Here is a 21037-nt window from a genome sequence, read left to right on the forward strand (position 1 = left end):
AATTAGAGTGTCAAATTTTCTAAATTTTGTTTTCCGATCCACAGTTAGTGACAACTTCTTCCCGCCGACGTATTCAAATGATACCGCATCATTTACAAAGCCGTCGACGTGTAAGATAAAAGAAGCCCTTCGTTCTACCGTTCTTCTGTTTACACAAAATTAAACCATTGTCAAAATAATCAATTGAAAAAAACCCATTCTAATTAACAAGTAAAGCAGCCATTTTAGAATTATGCACAACTTCAACCACTACTAAGTCTCCATAAAACAACATAAACCACTACTAAGACAATTCGGGCCACTTTGAAACACTCTAGACCACTAATAAGTCATGACAAGGAAATATGAACCACTGCTTACCCTATATAAACCACTTATAAATACTATAAACCACTGTTAAGCCAATATAAACCACTTATAAACACTACAAACCATTGGTAATTCTAAATAAACAACTTATAAACACTCTAAAACCACTGCTAAGTCTATATAAACCACTTATAAACACTCTAAACCACTGATAGGATATATAAATCACTTATAAATACTTTAAGCCACTGATTACCCTATATTAAACACTTGTAAACACACTAAACCACTCATAGGTTTATATAAAATACTTATAAACACTTTAAACCACTGTTTACCCTATATAAACCACTTGTAAATACTCCAAACCACTGCTTAACCTATATAAACCACTTATAAACACTCTAAACTGCTGCTAGGCTTACATGAACCACTTATAAACACTCTAAACCACTGCTTACACTGTATAAACAACTTATAAACACTATAAATAACTATTTACCCTATATAAACCACTTGTAAATACTCTAAACCATTGCTTACCCTTATATAAACCACTGCTTACACTGTATAAACAACTTATAAACACTCTAAACTACTATTTACCCTATATGAACCACTTGTAAAAACTCTAAACCACTGCTTACCCCTATATAAACCACTTACAAACACTATAAACCACTGCTTATACTGTATAAACAACTTATAAACACTCTAAACCACTGTTAAGCCTATATAAACCACTTATAAACACTATAAACCACTGTTAGACTTATATAAATCACTTATAAACACTCTAAACCGCTGCTAGGCTTACATGAACAACTTATAAACACTCTAACCCAGTGCTTACACTGTATAAACAACTTATAAACACTCAAAACAATTGTTTACCTTATATAAACCACTTGTAAATACTTTAAACCACTGCTTACCCCTATATAAACCACTGCTTGCACTGTATAAACAACTTATAAACACTCTAAACCACTGTTTACCCTATATGAACCATTTGTAAAAACTCTAAACCACTGTTTACCCCTATATAAACCACTTACAAATACTATAAACCACTGTTTACACTGTATAAACAACTTATAAACACTCTAAACCACTGTTAAGCCTATATAAACCACTTATAAACACTATAAACCACTGTTAGGCTTATATAAACCACTTATAAACACTCTAAACCGCTGCTACGCTTACATGAACCACTTATAAACACTCTAACCCAGTGCTTACACTGTATAAACAACTTATAAACACTCCAAACAACTGTTTACCTTATATAAACCACTTGTAAATACTCTAAACCACTGCTTACCCCTATATAAACCACTGCTTACACTGTATAAACAACTTATAAACACTTTAAACCACTGTTTACCTTATATGAACCACTTGTAAAAACTCTAAACCACTGCTTACCCATATATAAACCACTTACAAACATTATAAACCCCGCTTACATTGTTTAAACAACTTATAAACACTCTAAACCACTGTTAAGCCTATATAAACTACTTCTAAACACTATAAACCACTGTTAGACTTATATAAACCACTTATAAACACTCTAAACCGCTGCTAGGCTTACATGAACCACTTATAAACACTCTAACCCAGTGCTTACACTGTATAAACAACTTATAAACACTCTAAACAACTGTTTACCCTATATAAACCACTTGTAAATACTCTAAACCACTGCTTACCCCTATATAAACCACTGCTTATACTGTATAAACAACTTATAAACACTCTAAACCACTGTTAAGCCTATATAAACCAGTTATAAACAATCTAAACCACTGTTAGGCTTATATAAACAACTTATAAACACTAAACTATTGTTTACCATATATTATACACTTATAAATCCTCTTAACCACTGCTAGGCTTATATAAAATACTTATGAACACTCTAAACCACTGTTTACCTTATATAAACCACTTGTAAATACTCTAAACCACTACTTACCCTATACCACTTATAAACATATAAACTACTGGTTATTCTGTATAAACAACTTATAAATACTCTAAAACACTGATAAGCCTATATAAACCACTTATAAACACTCTAAACCACTGCTAGGCTTCTATAAATTATTGTTTACCCTATAAAACCACTTGTAAACACTCTAAACCACTGCTTACCGTATATAAACCACTTATAAACACTATAAACTACTTCTTACCTTGTATAAACCATGTATAAACACTCTAAACCACTGATAAGCCTATATAAACCACTTATAAACACTCTAAACCACTGATAGGCTTAGATAAACCACTGTTTACCCTATATAAACCAGTTGTAAACACTCTAAACCACTGATAAGCCTATATAAACCACTTATAAACACTATAAACTACTGCTTATCATGTATAAATCACTTATAAACACTTTAAACCATTGTTAATCCTTATAAACCAATTATAAACACTCTAAATCACTGGTAAGCCTTAATAAACCACTACTTAGGATTATAAACCACTACTGAGGATTCTTAACCAAAAAAGCTATATAAACCACTTATAAACCCCTACTTAGTGGCCTTCAGGAGTGGTTTATCGTAGTGAAATAGTGGTTTAACTTAAGAAATTAGTGGTTTACAGTAAAATAACAATGATTATAAAGTGTTTAAAGTAATTTAAATATGATTAAATAGTGATTGAAGGCTTTGTGCAATGGAAGACAGTAGTTTAACATGGAGAACTTTCATTCAAGTTTGTAAACATGCCTTATAATGGAAAGAGAAGGGATGGGGCTAGAAATACACACCTTTCCATTGAATGGAGGCTTTGTGCAATGGAATGGTGGTTTGTAGTGAAGTTTTTTTTCGATTTCGGAATCCAATAACGTTTTTTTTGCAATAGTTGTTGCAAATGGAGGCGTTGTGCAATGCAAGAAAGGGTTTGACATCTAAATATGAAATTTTCAGCAATAGAATGGAGCTTTTGGCATCTAACAATGGAGGTTTTTGGGTTTAAAAAATGGAGATTTTTGGGTTTTTCAGACTTACGTTTTTTTTCGTAGGTGGGAGGAAGAAGAAGAAGAGGGAAAAAGGTGGGTTTTGGGATTTGTATTGTAAATGTAATCATTTCAAAAAAGGTGATTTGAGAGAGAGAGAGAGAGAGAGAGAGAGAAAATCAAGGGTATTTTAGTCATATGGACTCTTGATTGGTGATTTAGAAAACACCCCTCTTGACACGTCATAGTCAGTAGAAAGCCCATTTATTTGGTTATTTTTCCTAATTTAAAATACCCAAAAATACCCCAATACGAAAATTCATTTTTCGGGGCAGGGGCTTTTTTGCCCCTCTTGTGTTTTATTTAATTAGGGCTTTTTAAAGAAAGCCTATAAATACATCTCTTGGGAGTTAATTAAAATCCTAAACACGTTTCTACAGCTCTAAGAGAAGATTCTCGTGTGGAAAAAGAAGAAAACCAAGTTTCGGAATTAGAGAGTGGGGATCAAGGTAAGAACTATGTTCTTTATTGATTTATGTTATTAGAAACCCTAATATAAGAACTCTTTAATCTTAAAAAGATGAAAGCGAAGGTTTGATTTCATTTAAGATGTGCCTCAGGACTTATCTCGGGTTCCTTAGGATTCGCTTTGCTATGGAATCCCTAATGAGCCAAAGATCGGATCTTTTGTAAATATGAACTATAAAAAATGATTTGTGGACACCTTTGGACCTTTAGTATATGTGGACACCTTTTGTGAAGGCTTAGGTTTATATGTGAACTATAAGGGCCCGCACCAATGGGGGTTATTATACGTTGGCTTTTGGGTCCTGTAAGTGGGTGCTATTCGCTGACGCTGTCGACAGGTATATGAGCTTAGAAACTAGTTTTGAACCGCGGGCAGTCGGATAAAATAACTTGCTTTGTGGGTGATTTTGTACCTTTTTGATCGCTTTCAATGATCTCTTAAGACTTTGCGACTTCTCTTACCATTTACATTTACAATTTAACAAGGGATCCTTAAATAACTTAGCTTGAAAATCTATTTTGTGTAGATTGATTTGCTCCTTGTGCCCTTTGTGCCAAACTTACAATCTTGATTTAAAATCTATACTAATTAACCTAAAAGGAATTTTTTTTATAAACCCAATTCACCCCCGCTCTTTGGTTCCCCAACTGGGATTTCATAATCCAAACAAAGTCTCCTTTAAATTTTACATGCTTCCTTATCTTATTGGCAAATTGTTTGTACTTTTGGTTATTCTCTTGTATCAATTCCTCATATTTTATTGAATCTCTAATAATCTAGTCATTGATTGAAAGTTACTTCCCTCTGCTTTTAAATCTTAGGAATACTTTCCACCTTGGATGGACCCAACAATAAGTGACAAGAATACATCGGTAACACATCACAAAATTGAGCATCTTGATGTTGTGTGCTAAGAGAAAAAGAAACTAAATAGTGTTGATTAAAAAGTACCTCATTCCCTTTCTTGAAACATGCAAACTTGAAAGTCATAGGCCTCGTCTCGTTCTCAACGTTGATCATGTTGATCATCTCTTGTGCCTTTACATTCTCGCAGCTCCCACTATCAATGATAAGGCTGCAAATCTCTTCATTCGACTTACATCATTTATCAAAAATAGTATGCGGCAACCCCTCATGATTTTCTTCCACTTTGGCTGTATTCATAGCATGCCGAATAGCTAACTCCTCGCCACGATTGTTCCAAGCGATCTCCTCACCCTCATCATCATTGTAGTCATCAAAATGTGGTTGTTCATCCTGACGTTGTGGAGAAGCCTCTTCACTCAACGATTGATTACGAGTGCGATGAAAGGGGTTAGTCTACTCCTCTTCATCAGTTGTAGCTTTCTCTCAATCATGACGTGAATCATCATTTTTGAGACATTCGTAGCATTCTAAACACTGCTAGAGTTGTAGCACTTGTCTTCTTAAATCATCCATCTCAACCTCATGCAGGGCTCGTTCACGAACTGGGCTTCTTCGACGTTTGGTATGCGACGACGACTAGCCATGAAAACCCAATCTCTGATACCAAATTGACACCAAACAAATGGAGAAGAGAGAAGGAGACACAAGTGAAAAACTGAGATGAAACAGCTCGCTACCGAAAGGAATCCATCCAAGAGATAAGAGCATAATAAACAAGAAGAACTCCTTCTTCTTCAAAAGCCAAAGGCTAAACTTGATTCAAATTCTCTGCAAAATTCCCTTCTCTACAGCCCAAATAATCATTTAAGTAGAAATGGAACAACCCTCCAGCCATTGGTGCATTTCGAAAGGCTTGAACAACATTTCCTAGCTTGACAACACAAGTTCCAAGAGAAAGGGGAGATGAAAACTACATTACTTTGACTAACTTATAAGGCTATTTAACTAAACCTAATGGGGGTATTTGGGACTTGATAAAGCATAAAAGGAGCTTCAAAATTAACTTAAATAATGGCAAAAAATGTTTAGAATAATGGGCTGGACAGCAGGCAAAAAGAAACAAAAAACTGTTGAAATTCGTATGTTGCAGGCAGCTTCAAGCCTTCTTAGAAAAATGACAATAACTCCCACCACAGAACTCCGATTTGTGAATCATTTATTGCGTTTGAAAGTACACTCGGAGATCTTTCCAATCATATATGGCTTGCTATTTTTAAAGCTATGAGTAAATTCAGGTTCGACCCTCAAAATTCCCCAAAATCATGGAGTGCAAACTGTTTTTGAACCTTTAAGTTTGGGGACTAGGCTTGGTGGGCCTAGTGGACTCAGTTTGAGCATCCATCTGAGATAGCTCCGTCGTCAATACATCAAAGCATCCTTTTAAGAATCCATGCCTTATCAATCTTGTTTACTTATTGTAGACACCCTCATTTTGCTACACTTTAACCAACAATAACTTAATATATTGATCCGTGGAATTTCACTGATAAAATATGCATTCTCAAATTTCCTGAAAACCAAAATGATAAAGAGATGTACCTAGTAAGATGATTTGATCCGAAAAATTGAAAAAATGCCCTGATTGGTGACTATAGAGTATTAAATCCATGTAAGAGTCCTTCTATCATGAATTTATATGTTTTAGGTCATTAATGTCTCGATCTGACTTTACGGATCTTCAATCGGGACAAAATAAACTAGGGTCACTTCACAGCCCGGGACCTGATTCCATTCTGAGACCTGATTTCCGTAAATCGTTAGATCGAGGGCAGATCTTGACCTGGTCGTCTTTCTTTACCAAGAATTTATGATCATTTACTCAAAATAATATCAATCAAGGTTAATCTCAAACCAGGATTAAACATTGGGTTACTTAACTAAGTAAAAAAACTAGTGAAAAGTCACGGATCAAGGAGGGATAAGCGAGATCCGTCGAAATCATCCCATTAAAATCATTGATAGCAGAACTTTTTGATGTCTTAATCATTGTCAATATCATGGTTTAATGGTTTTAACCGTTGACCCAAAGTCGATCGAATCGGTTGGTTCGTTTAGATCGCCGATTTGCTCGATCTTTGGAAAAATGATCTACAGGCAGAGATCAGGAGTCCTCACTGGTCGAAAATTTCAAAATCAGTATTTCTATGGCAAAATTGGGCTTAAAAGAAAGAGAAAAAATCAACGATTCCAACGGCGAAAGAATTATCGAAACCGGACTTTAAAATTCCTGAAAACCGCATTTTTCGATTTTCACATTTAAAATATTTGAAAAATCTTTCACAAAGATTCTAGGAGACTTGGAGGCATCATCTCATCCATTCTTTTGATCCCCTAAGGATTACAATTGATCTTAACCACCCAATCTTAGTCCATATCTTTGCAAAGATTTCAGGATATTTAGAGACCTCATCTCGCCCGTTCTTTCGATGGAGATTGCAGTTAATCGCAGCCATCCAAATTGTTGCCATTCTCTACAAAGGCAACCAAATTGGACGTTTTTCTTGTCTTGAAATTTGCTTCCAAATCTACAAAGATTCTAAGGACAAGTGGCGTCATCCTGGACCTTGAATTGTTCCTAAATCTTTAGTGCTTGATCCTGGCCGCATAAGTGCCTGCTATTTTGAACATGGCCATGGCTAAAATGGAAGATGCCAAAGAAGAGGGAGAATATTCTAGAAAAATTTGATCTTGGTCATTCATTCCCCTTCCTTTTTCCATCACTCAATCTCCACCCTACACCTCTAGAACCCAAAGATGGCAACTCAGCTCCTCCCTCACCTATAAATACCCATGCTCTCTTCTCCTCTAGACAATTCAATACTCCAAGAGAGCCCATACGACAAAAATCTCATCTCTCTCCCTCTCTAAAAATCCGTCCACCCTAGATCTCTCTCTCTCTCTCTCTCTCTCTCTCTCTCTCTCTCTCTCTCTCACTCTCAATTCAGCCAAAACATCTCATCGGCCTAATTCTCGCATCAATTAGGAATCATTTTGGGAATCATCATAAAAAGAAATCATCGTCTCCAAGGGCATTCAACAAAGGAACGATCGTCATCAAGATTTTGAAGAGGTAGGCTAATGGTTTCTTTCAATTTTTTTTAAAAATAATATAAAAGGAGAGGGACAAGCAAATTCTTTTATCTATCAAAGAATATCGAATTTGTTAGAGTTTACAAATTTGGAAAGTCTCCAAATTCGAAGTTCTTAGGATAGTAGGTCTTGAATTGAAGTTGGAAAATTTCCAGTGGAAGGAACTAAAATTAGAAAATTGTGATGCTAAAGTTCTAATTGAAGGATCAAATAATGAATGCTTTTCTAATTGGATTTGAAATACGAGAGCTTCCAGAGGGATTGGCATGATTCGAAATGATACTTTCTTTTTGTTTGGATACCCGATACCCAAGCCCCATGCAAAACCGTTTTCTTTTAAAACCCGTGGATTCATGTACCTTAACATCCTAATCCAATAGCATGACCCACTTGACCGAACCCAATAATCAGCCTCCACACCCCCATCCCATGTACATGTGCCAGACCATGGCCTCTACCCCTTTTAACCTACCCAAACCCATTACCACTAATCCAATTCTTAAAAGTCAACTTTAATCCTTTGCCTAAACTCTTAAGCCTATGTTACAAGCCCCCTTAGGCCCCAACCCATTGGTACTAGCACCCAAACCAATATGGGTTTTGTTCTTATATACTGTGTGCATTTTTTAATGCCATGGATTGTATATCAACAAACCCATGTGGGTTCCAACCTCTACCAGAACCGGTTCTCATTCCAACTAAATCAAGCCACACCTAAGACTCCATTCCCTAAATGTGTTGAGTACATTAATGCACATCCATGCAATACACACCATACTTATGTGTGTACTGTGCATATACATGGATGATGAAACACATGTGCTCTACCGGCTCAACCTTGGCTGCACCACGCAAACGGAGACCCAACCCAACCTGTTCGATCCCGGGTCAACCCAGACCTGCCCGGTCCAACTCAGCCCTAACCCGATTCAATCCAACTCAAACTTGCATCCCAGCCCAAAGCCGCCCCAAGCCGCACCCCACACCAAAAGCCGTGCCCCAACCCAAGCCGTAGCCTAGCGCGTTACGCCACCTTCCCAACCCAAGCCGCACCTTACTCGGCCTTGACCCAAACCCACGGCCAACTTGGCCTTAACCAAAGCCCTCGGCCCACTCAGCCTAAACCTAAACCCACGGCCAACTTGGCCTTAACCCGAGCCAACTCTAGCAGCCCGACCCAACTCAAGTTAAGTTAAACCCAGACCCCAACCTCGGACCAACCCGGTCCAACCCCGGTTCAACCCGGTTCAATGCTAAATTAGCACCAATCCCATACCCAACCAGCTGGTCCAACCCGGACCTAATCTGGTTCGACCTCAACCCGAACTAACCCGAGCCAACCCGGTCCCAATCCGGGTCAGCCCGAGCCAACCCGGATTTAACCCGATCCAGCCCAAGCTAACATGGGTCCAACCCAACCCGACTTGACTCGATCCAATCCAACCCAACTGGACTTGGCCTTGCCCAACCTAGACCCAATTCGGCTCAACCCAAACCAAACAGACCAACCTTAGCCCAATCTATTCCCCAAACACCTAGCCTTCATGCCCAAGACTACCATATACAACATCCATGCCTACGCTCTACATCTACACGTAAAAGTCATCTCATGCCTGCCACTCACAACCCAACAATACATGCACCCTCTTCATTATTTCGACACCCAGAAAGCTACTAGTTCGATCATATACCCTATCATCCCATGGCCACCATATCCATGGTATGTCCACCCCACTCACGCCATGTGCCATGCTTACATCAGCCATCTAGTCACCATGCCCACACCCCATGGGTCATCTTCCTACATAAACCCATGCCTATCAGACCACTTACATGAATCCAGCCACCCATACACATTCAGCCACCCATATTCATTCAACCCATGCCATTATTCCACACCCCATTAATCCATAGGTACTCATGCCATCAGACCCCATTTATCAAACCCCATTTCACGCCCTCATCAACCGTCCAATTATCTACCTCAACCATATCAGCCCACAAACCCAATAGCTGCATACATGAACACTTCATCAGACCCCTTATATCCCACCTCATATACCCATCTGATATCCACCGACCACAGCCCACTTCACATCCGCGGCCACCCTCAACCACCCTACTCGGCCTAGCCAAGGAACCACCCTATCCGGCCTAGCCGCGCCCAATGCTCCCAATCCCTAACGTGTGAGCCATTCGGCTACAATACCTCTCCTCATCCTAATTCATTCATATCCCTATTAGACCTCATAGTTATATTCCCTTGATGCCTATCACCATAGCCCATATCTACCTAATCACCATCCATCCCATGCTCATCAGCCATGCACGAGTCCTCATTAGATCAGCGTGCAACCAATATTCTCAGCCCATATTTAACCAATGTACACACCCAACTCTCATACCCTTTAAGCTCATACTAGCCCCTCATCCTAATCTCTCATATGTTGATCAACTTGATTACATCTACCCCCCATAACACCATATAGCATAAAGTTATCTGGCCATGTCTCCCCCAAAGCCCAGTTTTGCCCGTACCCATCTATGACATGCCAAGCTCAACGTCTTACCATGCCATGTCTAGCCAAACCACCTAGGCCAAGTCGCACCGAGTCACATCCCTACAAGCTAAACTGAGTCGCAACCGTGTTGTACCCTCCCGTCACCCTAACCGAGTTACATCTTATTTTAATTCAACCAAGCTACACCCTCAATCCCAAATCCAATTCGAAGTTCCAAAATCCAGATGTCCAATTCCAAGATCTAAGAAGTCCAACCTACTTGATCAAATCTCATGGGTTCATCACTTGGCTGAAATCTCATATGCTCATCCCTTAGATTCCAAATCCAAATCCCAATATTCAATCTTAGCTGTAAAATTCCCAAATCCTAGTGGAACTACGTGTGGCTTGATCCCCATCACGGGGTACGTAGGCAACTTGGCACTCCCAAGTTCAGTCGCACCCTTCTCCATCATTCTCGTTCCCTTACACCATTCCTCATCTCTTTCATTCTCCTTTTCACCCTTTCCTTTTTCCTAAACCTTTTTGCATGCTAGATGTTTCTTTTTATATTCTAGTCGCTTGAGTAATTGCATGTTTAGATTTCTTTGTTTGATAATTGTTCTCATCCTATGCTAGAAATAATATGTTGCTTGCTTGTTATGCTTAGAATTCACATGCTAGGTTGTTTGTTTATGTTAGAATAATTGTTTGTATGCTTAGTTACTTGTGCTATTGGAACTCTAAAAGAATTCAAAAATCTAAAAGAACCTAAGAACTCACATCATTGGAAAATCACTACTCCAAAATCTTAAATTCCAAGAACATATATACCTTAGGTTCTAAAACTTAGAAATTTCACTATAGGTTTCACAATAAAACTTTTAGAGCCCAAACTTCACAAGAATACTAAAAATGCAACTTAGGTTCATTGCATTAGATCTAGGTTCATATACCTCAAATCAATTAATCAAATTCAACTCAAATCAAATCTCATCAATCTCAAAACAATCACATAGGCACATAGGCATGTAGTTGCATGTAGGATGCACTCCTGGCCCGCATGAGTCTAAACTGTGAATGGCCAAATCATTAGTAATATTTAGATTTTTCAAATAAAACTCACAATTACCCCCTTTAGTTAAAACTTAAACAACTAAAGCATTTAAAAGGTAAAGTCTGACTTTCGTCAGGCAAGATTGATGCTGTACACTTCGTGCGGTACACCTTCCGATCTCATAATCAGGTAACTTACCGAGAATTTAAATCGTAGACCAAATATACAGAGTTAATCATGGGTCCTAGATCCCTAATCTAGGTGGCGACTCTGGTCCTGACTTCTCTCGTAAATTAGGATTTTTATCCCAAGTTTACGAGAAAAGCAACCATATTCAAATCCAATGGACAAAGGCGCTATCATCATCGCAACACTCATCCTCGTGGGTCACCCCCTCCGGGACGGGATCCACACTTATAGAGAATCAAAGAGAAATATCAAGAGAAATATCAATAATAACAGAAGCAAATGCAAGTCCAAGAAACCTAAGCACATTATTTCTTCTTAGGGAAGTTATATATTCACCCAATCTTGTTCCTTGAGCTAGTCCTCTCTACTGTATTTATGACTGCCTTTTTACATTAGAAGGGAGTGGCCCAAGGAAGAAAAGCAGTGAATATATCATTTCCCGTCTGCTTATTCTATTCATATAACTACAGGACAACCATAGAGAGAAAAAAAAAGAGATTGACAGGAACTTCTAGTCTTCTGCTTGCTCATTCCCAAAATTAATATATCTTTTGGGCACCAGGCGAAGAGCATTTTTCTTGTTCATTGTAAAACCAGGTGCTTCAGTCACATCAATATCTTTGTTGTTCATCCCAGCCGGCAATTCCCAGTTGAAGAAGAAGAGAAGGTTTGCAAGAACAAGCTCCACAACTAATGTTCCCATATAAATTCCAGGGCAACCTCTTCGACCTCCCCCAAATGGTATGAAACCAAAATCTTGCCCTTTGTAATCCACCGAGGTATTAAAAAATCTTTCCGGCAAGAAATCTTCAGGGCTCTCCCATGAATCGGGGTCTCTTCCGATAGCCAATGCATTTACAATCACCATAGTTTTCGGCAAAATGTCATACCCATCAATTCTACAATGCTGCATTGATTCTCTGGGAATAAGCAATGGACCTGGAGGGTGTAACCTCATTGTTTCCTTCACCACTGACTTTAGATATATAAGTTGGGGAAGAAAGCTTTCATCCACTTTATTTTTCCTTCCAACTATCCTTCTAACTTCATCTTGTGCTATCTTCATTGTTCTTGGATTCCTTATAAGCTCTGTCATCACCCATGCTGCTGTTGCGGATATTGTGTCCGTCCCTGCAACCAAAATATTCTGTGCCACGTATAATTAGATCTCTGTTAGAGATATTAACTTTTGCTCAGGGAGGAAACAAGCATACAGAAATGATGATGATCATTGAGTTGTTTGAATGCTAAATTACAAAGCTGAAGATGAACATTTCATTAACGTAGATGATAATCAAAGTGACGAAGATTAGAAGTTTTTTACGTTTTAGAATTTTAGGAAATCATAAATCAAAATCAATATTCATGCTTTTGTGGAAATTCTTTGTAGACTTCCCACATACACGTGCATAAGGCTAAGTCCGGGTGGGATTCGAACACTCATCTCCGGGGAGCAAACCTGCGACTTTATGCCGAAGAGCCAGCACCCGCTTAGGCTGGCTAGAATATAAAAAAGTTAATGTGGATTTCCTATGATGCTGCTTAAGCACGGTTCGGTTGTTGCATTTTCTAATGGATTCCACTAGAAAGTAGCGCTTTTAGTCTAAAAGATAGAAATCTGGACGTTTTCTTGTGCCATTTTAGTGCCTTGAGAAAATGACTTGGAAGGAAGGTCAGCGGGCATTGAGAGAAAGTTAGGCACATTTTCTAGCTTTTAAAATTATGCTGTGAGTGGAGGATTTTGAGCTTGGGAAAAGAAAAATAACTTTTGGGCTTCGATTCCTTTTCTTGACAAAATTAAAAACTATTCATTTTCCATTTCAACAACTTTTTTGGTCTTGGATTCCTTTCCTTTTCTTGTCAACAAAACGATCTTTTTTCAATAACTTTTCATTTTCATTTTCTTTCTTTACTTTTCTTTGTTTCCACGCAATTTTACTTTCTTTTCCTACAAACAACTGAACACATTCTAAATTAAAATCTTAAAAAATTAAAAACTTCTACAGGACGCTTAAAGGACTCATTGGGACTACAACAATATATTTAATGTATTTAGCTATTTTAGGAGTGTCTTAAGTATATAAGTGGATTTGTTTGTGTAGAGATTGTATGCATAGATAGAAGCTTCAAGGGTAAAGGTTGAAGGGAGAAGAGGTGTAGATATTTTTAAGGAAAAAAGGGGGAAAATAGCATTGCTTAGCATTGCTCTTGTATGTTGTTTAGAGATACAAGAAAGTCCTCTTTTTTATATTGCATTTGTAATTTTATTGCGGCTTTACACGGGCCCTTTGGCCGTGTATCTCCCAAGCTCCCTTACCTTGGTATTATGATCACAACACTACATAATCGATTCAACTAATTGGGGCCAGACCTCCTCTTCCTTGAATTCTACACTCTTCTCTTGTTTTCCCATACAAGAGCACCTACCATTCCTAACTCACACTCCCAATGAAATATTCCTTTGTATATTATGTTCTCTAAAGGTCTCTCTTTCTATCTCTCTCCCTCTCTCCCGCTCTTTCTTTGTCCTAATAAAACTGGAAAACTACAAGAAAAATCCTATGTGATCGGAAAAACAAGAAATGAAAATGCATCAATCCAGCAACTACTTAAGTTAACGTACAATGGATACTAAATTTTTTTTGACAAATGTGGAAAGCATGACTTTTTCTCCTTAATTGTTTTTTAGATTTTTGTATCCCTAGGAAAATATAATGTTTTATTTTTACTATGAGAACTCTGCCAAGGCTAAATTTCTTGTTGGAAAAAATCATTAGTTTAGAAAATATCGAAGGACAATTGGCAAAAAAAGTTTCAAAATATTACACTAGCCATTTAATAATTTTATATAACTAATTGCAAAATATCTTAGAGATTAAGGCCATGTTCATTTCAGATTGTGACAACCGATTGTGAGCCCTCAATGTTAAGGGCCTGAGTGGGAGCCCTCCCAGGTATGGGATTGGGTGGGACCCAGCCTGGCATGGACATGTTTAAAGGCCCTGCCTAACGCGTTCCATCAAGTCTGGAGCTTTTGGCGGTATGTTACCTAACATTTGGTATCAGAACAGCCATCACGCCTCAAGTTTGAGAAACGGAAGGGGTGACCTGTGGAGAGGACTACTTGGAAAGGGCTACATGATAAAAAGCATGAGTGAAAGCCACTAGAGAGAATTTGCCACAGAGTGGGCGCTGAGGAAGGGACGACATGTGGAAAGGGCTATCTGGAAACTAGCCAGAGTGAGAGTTGTTACAGAGTAGGCCGATGAGGACGGTGGATGCGGAAGTGTGGTGGTATGTTACGTTCCTGAGTGGGAGCCCACCTAGGTATGGGACTGGGTGGGGCCCAGCCTAGTATGAGATAAGTTTTGAAAGGGCCTTGACTAAAGTGTTGCATCAGCTCTGGAGCATTTGTCGTATTCGTAAGGTACCTAACACCCTACAAATTGTTGGCTCAAAATTACATTTAAGTTTGAGCCAATAATTGGTTGGGAACTCACAATCGATTATCAGAATCCGAGACGAACAAGGCCCAAGGAATTTTAGTCAAAAGTCAATTAATGGAACAAGTGGATTACCATGAGGACTCCCTTGACATGATCTTTAGTAAGATGCAGATCCTTCTGAACTCGGAGCAAGACATCAATCAAGTCTTCTTGGTCCAGTCTCTCCCTCTTGTGGTCAAGGTGCTCCTCAATAGCCTGCTCGAAGAAAGTATCCAAATCCATGAAATTCTTCTCAATCTTGGCTTGTTGCCCAGTAACCACATCAATCCACCACATCCATGGCAAGAAATCAGCCACCATGAAACCAGTCAACAAAGTCATTCCATCTTCAAGAACTCGAAGAATTCTTTCGGAACTCTTACCGAAAGCAGTCTTACAAATTATGCTGTTGGTGAGAGAAGGGAGCACTGCACTTAGATTTACAGGGTCTGAGGATGAAGATTGAGATATGCATTGGATCATTTTCTCTATCTCTTCTTCCCTCACTAATCCAAATGATTGGACTCTCTTAGGGCTAAGTAGCTCAAGAACACAGATTTTTCTCATCTCCTTCCAATTGTAACCATATGGGGCAAAAGCCATGTCTAAGAAATTGTAAGATAATTTCTGTTGAGAGGCGAAGGCGGGCTTGTTGCAGAATTCATGATCGTGAGATTTCAAGACCTCTTTTGCCATTCTGGCAGAGGAAACAACCAGCGTTGGAACGCGGCCGAGTTGAAGGTGCATGAGGGGGCCATATTCTTTGGAGAGTGACCAGAGGGATCGGTGGGGCAACCCACCGAGTCGGTGTAAGTTTCCGAGGATGGGAAGGGGAGAGGGGCCTGGAGGAAGATTATAAGGTCTTGCTCTTTTCTTCATGAAAATGAGAAGTAAGAGAGGAAGCAGAGGAAGGATCGGCAGAAGAAAAGAAATCCAGCCGGATAAAGCATAGAGAGCCATAGGAAAAAGAGCTAGATGGTATTGTAGTTAGATTGGGGTTGGGTTTCCCTCTTAAGTAGCCCCAGAGTCCCTTGTTTGTGAATATTGCCATGTGTGATTTGAAAAAGGCCAACCGATCACAAGTTACACTTGTATGATTTGAGACCTTGTAGTTTGCAAATGGCCAACGCACACACGTGATATATGTAATATGTGTTTGTGAATTGAGACGTTTGCAAATGGCCAACCCACACATGTGATAATAGTGGGTGTGTTTGTGTGATTTGACACCATGTAACATATGAGATTTTATATGGTGCGTAGCTGTCACAAGATTGGCATGTGCAGTGATTCAATGGCTTTGACACATTTAAAAAGACTGTCTTTTTATATCTCAGCACAAATGACAAGGAACTAATCCGATGGACACATTTAAAAAGACTGTGTTTGTGTGATTTGACACCAATGACAAGGAACTAATCCGATGGACAATATTATTCTCTAAAAATAAAATAACAATTCGCTCCAAAGATTTTTTCTAGGCATCATTTCACAATGAGATGTTAGCCGACCATAGTGTCATTAAAAAATGTCTATATGCCCTTATTCTTTATTTTTGGGATGAATGAAAGAGATGATATCACCACTACCGTATTATAATTAATTTCTGCAGAAATAAATCTATTAGTGCCCGTTTGGATGCAGAGATGATTTTGATTTGGATTTCTCACATTTGCAGCCCTTTTTGCATTGTAATTTGGATCGGATCAAATTCTTGGATTTCCAATTCAACAGCTGACAGTGAAAAAAATCAGATTTCCAAATAAACTGTGCAAATAAGAAATTGGAAATCCACAGATCTGGCAGTTTCCTTCACCCTCTTTGCTCCTTAACCTTCCCCTTCCAATAGGAAGTATCCCCCTTCCCCCTCTCTCTCCCTCAACATGAGCTGCTGGATCTATTCATTTTGTATTCAAAACTCAATTCCAAATCCAAATACAATATATGAGGTATCCAAACGGGCCCTTATATAATTGAAATAAGGAGATTTTATATGGTGTAAGCTCGTATAATCGTGTATATTTTTAAAAGTGACGTATGGGCCACACTATAGGATGATCCAAACCGTACATTTGATTGGACACAACGCAAATAGGTTGTGGCCAAAAAAGCATTTCCATAGGATGATCCTAGCCATCCGATCTATATAGAACGACATATTATGGAAACCTCTATAGATCGGGCGGGGTTAGGACCATCCTATTAAAGGATTTTTGGGCCACAACCTGTTTATGTTGTGTCTCATCAAATGGACTGTTTGGATCATCATATGGTGTGGCTCGTACATTACATTTTGAAAAATACTGGAGTATATGGGCTTACACCATATAAAAACTCACTCAATCGACTCTCTCTCTCTCTCTCTCAAATCTCTCTCTACCAAACAAACCATGCATTAAAATGCACAAAACGTTTCATAAGTCTCCAATTCCGATCGTATTTCTCTTTTTCATTTCAAAGGACATGGCCGTTAGTCCGAGAAATTATATGGTGCCCGGGCACGTAAAAGGGCGGGGCATCTGCCCTTGGTATTTGATCCAGCAGCAGCCCCTGAAAAAGTTGAAAAGGTAGGCTGCTGTTGGATCAAATATCAAGGGTGGATGCCCAGCCAATCGGGCACGTGCAAAATTTGTCTTTAATGGTTCTTTAATTTAGCAATTAGTCTCATAAAAATTTGAGTTAACACTTGACTTTAAAAGTTTCCATCTTTATATAATACAGACTTTTCATATGGTGCCCTCAAGTACCGTGAAAGCGGTACTGCCCTTGATTTTTCATCCAACAGCAGCACACTGTTTAAGAGGCTGCTGTTGGATCAAAGATCAAGGGTGGTACGACTTGACGGTTAGCCACCATATAAGTTCTCAAATATATGCTTAAAATATAGGGCAAATATATGGTGACTATATTTTCCATGTAAAAAATACCAGCACCAAAAAAATTGTAGGCTATGAGTTTATGATCTAAACGATTCATTTACTCAGCACTATAATGGAAGTGCCTGAAATAATGCTCTCCCGCATAAGATGATCCTCACGCTTCAAATTCTGAAGATTTTTTCACCATTGTCTTCTAATATTTCGAACCGTCCATTTACAAATCACAAATTCGAAAAAGGGAATTTAACCCTTGGATCATCCATAAAAACCAACATAATATTGAAACTCAATTATTTTACTCAAATAAAAAATATTGAAACTCCCTTTTCAAAAAAAAAAATTTTAAAATGCCTTTTCAAAAAAAAAAAAATATATTGAAACTCAAGGCATTTGCTTTTGCGGAAAGCAATTTCACGGCTGGCTTTTCATGTGAGAACAGCGACACAGGTTGACATTTTGAGAGATTGTATCTTATTCATTTAATTTGTTTGGAGAACAAGAACATTATAAGATTTTATCCTTGTTGCGAGCGAGTAAGCCTCGAAGATAGTTTGATTGGATGCTCTCGTATATATAAAAAGTGAATTAAATGCTTTTGAACTCTCGATCAAAGAAATGATGCTATAAAATTGAAACTCAAGGCATTTGCTAGGCAATTTCGCAGAAAGCAATTTCACGGCTGGCTTTTTCATGTGAGAACAACCACCTCAGATGAATTCAGTGAATAAGATACAATCTGTCAAAACGTCAACCTGTGTGGCTGTTCTCACATGCAAAAGCCAGCCGCTGCAAAATTGCCTAGCAAATCCCCTATTATTATAATACATAGTTAGATACTAGTGGTTCTTTTCATTGTCGTTGCTTTTCATTCCAAGAATTTTTTTTATCGAAAACCATTTCCTTTAAAAATTTGGTTTAGCATTAATTTTCTATATGGTGGGGTCCACCATTTTGCACCTCAGGTATTGATGGGATGTGGCCACCGTTTTAAACCTCATGTGTTTTATAGGGTGGGGGCCTACCATTTCGTAACTCAGATTTTGATGTGGTAGGGCTCATCATTTTACCCCTAATGTTATTGATGGGGTGGGGCCCACCATCTTTACTCAAACCTATGCATTATGGTAGGGCCACGTTTTACATTTCATGTTTTGATTGAGTGGGGCCCACCACTTTATATGATTGGAGTATTCGCTACTCTTTACTCAAATACTAGTTACAGACCTGTGCGTTGCACGAGAACGAAAAACAAAGAATCAAATGAAGTGAACAAAAAAAAATACAGTGAAAAAGAAAAACAACAACAGAGGGTTTCATTAAAAAAAAGCGATGACCTGGGAAAGTCTAACCTTCAGATAATCAACGCAGAAAGAGAGGCCTTCTGAGCAACTAACTTTGTGATCGCTGAGAACACAAAACCCTGTAATCACCAGAATTACAATCAAATAAAATCCAATCTTTAATTTGAACAATGAAAAAGGAAATACATCAAAGCAATAAGTTTCCACTTTGAATGAGATTCAGATAGAGAGAGAGAGAGAGAGAGAGAGAGAGAGGACCTTAGTTGTGAACGAATTATGAAGAAGCCAAAGGTGATTCAGATGGAATCTCTTTTTTGCAGTCAATTTTATAGACCTCAAACCTCGATAAAATTTTAGAACTCAACCAAAACTTCCATCTTGTGGCAATTAATGAGAGAGAGGGAGGAAAAGAAGGGAAGATGAGAAGGTAGGAGATGAATCGTATTGTCGTTGCGGAAAAAAGAGTGTAAAAAGGGGAGGAAAACGGGAAAAATATAAAAACAAAATACAGAGGGATTGCCATGTGGCGCACTCACTGAGTGCAGGATTCTGTTTTACTTAAATATTATTAGATTCGTTACTCTTTCTACTAGTAAAATTTAGTTGGCATATATGATTGGAGTTCTAGATCAAAGTCGGATCATATTGATCTATGGAAGATATAAAGAAAGATTCGGAGCGCATGGATAATTTCAAGAATATGCACTTGAAAAGTTTAGATCAGTTACATAGTTTGAGCGTACTATAAGGAATATGTAAGGTATGTTCTGGCTAATTATATAACATTATGGAAGGGGACTTTACCTACTTGATCATTCAACTTCTTGTTACATTGAAAAACTTAATTCATCTTTAATTTAGATGAAATAGGTTTCAATAGAATCTGTTGGGAAAATCCGGAGAACAAATCTGATTTAAATGTGCACAAATAAACAGAAAAGCAAAATGAAAACACAAGCCACAAGATGAACACCAAGATTTTACGTAGTTCAGCCAAGATGCCTACATCCACGGGTGAGAACACGATCTTCTACTATGAGAAAAACAATATACTAGGATTAAAATAGATTAAACCCAAACCCACAACCCTTTCCTTGCTTCTCTCACCCAAGACCGTACACCAAGAATAACCCGAGAGAAAACCCCGAGAGAAAACCCCGAGAAGAAAACCCATGAGAAGAACCCAAGACGAAACTCCCTCCCTCCCTCCCTCCCTCCCTCTCTCTCTCTCTCTCTCTCTCTCTCTCTCTCTCTCTCTCTTCTTTCTCTTCTTTCTCTTCTCCTTTTTCCTCTCTCTTTTCTCTATCTCTCTCTAGCCCAAGCCTCCACCAAGAGAGAAAAAGCCTCTCTCTTGCCCCAAATCTCTTGCTTCTCTCTCTCTCTCTCTCTCTTATGAGAGTTTATATCTAGGATTTCTAAAGAATCTAAATAAAAAGCTTTCTAAATTTTGAGGATTATTGAGAGTTAGACATGATTTTATAAACTACCAGAGCTGGGCAGTGTGACCCTGTAGGTGGTAAGATTGTAATTATTGATTTATTTAGCTAAGAAGTCATAGTTTAACGGTATCGAGGATATGAAATGTTTTTTTACTATGGATGAATTAACTAGCTACTGACCAATATTTTGAGGATAATAAAGGTCAACGATGAATAATTGGAAGGATACTGTGGACCCGCAATCCCGAGGAAGGTGATGGACGAGCCCCCAACGGCCTCTAAGATCTCCACATGTGAAGGACAGCTCTACCAATGAACTCTCGAAAGAGTACCTCTCACAGCATGAGTGAC

General features: G+C 38.4%; 1 protein-coding gene across 1 annotated transcript; it reads right to left on the reverse strand.

The window, feature by feature from the left end:
- Positions 1–11868: 11868 nt before the first annotated feature.
- LOC143880111 (cytochrome P450 71B35-like) lies at positions 11869–16074 on the reverse strand. The gene is made up of 2 exons (XM_077382865.1): positions 15161–16074; positions 11869–12729 (listed from the first exon to the last, which is right to left on the reverse strand). Exons 1-2 carry the CDS (start codon positions 16025–16027, stop codon positions 12094–12096), a joined length of 1503 nt encoding a protein of 500 aa, XP_077238980.1. The 5' UTR covers positions 16028–16074; the 3' UTR covers positions 11869–12093.
- Between the last annotated feature and the right edge of the window lie 4963 nt (positions 16075–21037).

Source organism: Tasmannia lanceolata, unplaced genomic scaffold (genome assembly GCF_043159265.1).
Source record: "Tasmannia lanceolata isolate RefF3 unplaced genomic scaffold, GAP_Taslan_0.1 ptg000006l, whole genome shotgun sequence".
In the NCBI taxonomy this organism is placed as follows: domain Eukaryota; kingdom Viridiplantae; phylum Streptophyta; class Magnoliopsida; order Canellales; family Winteraceae; genus Tasmannia; species Tasmannia lanceolata.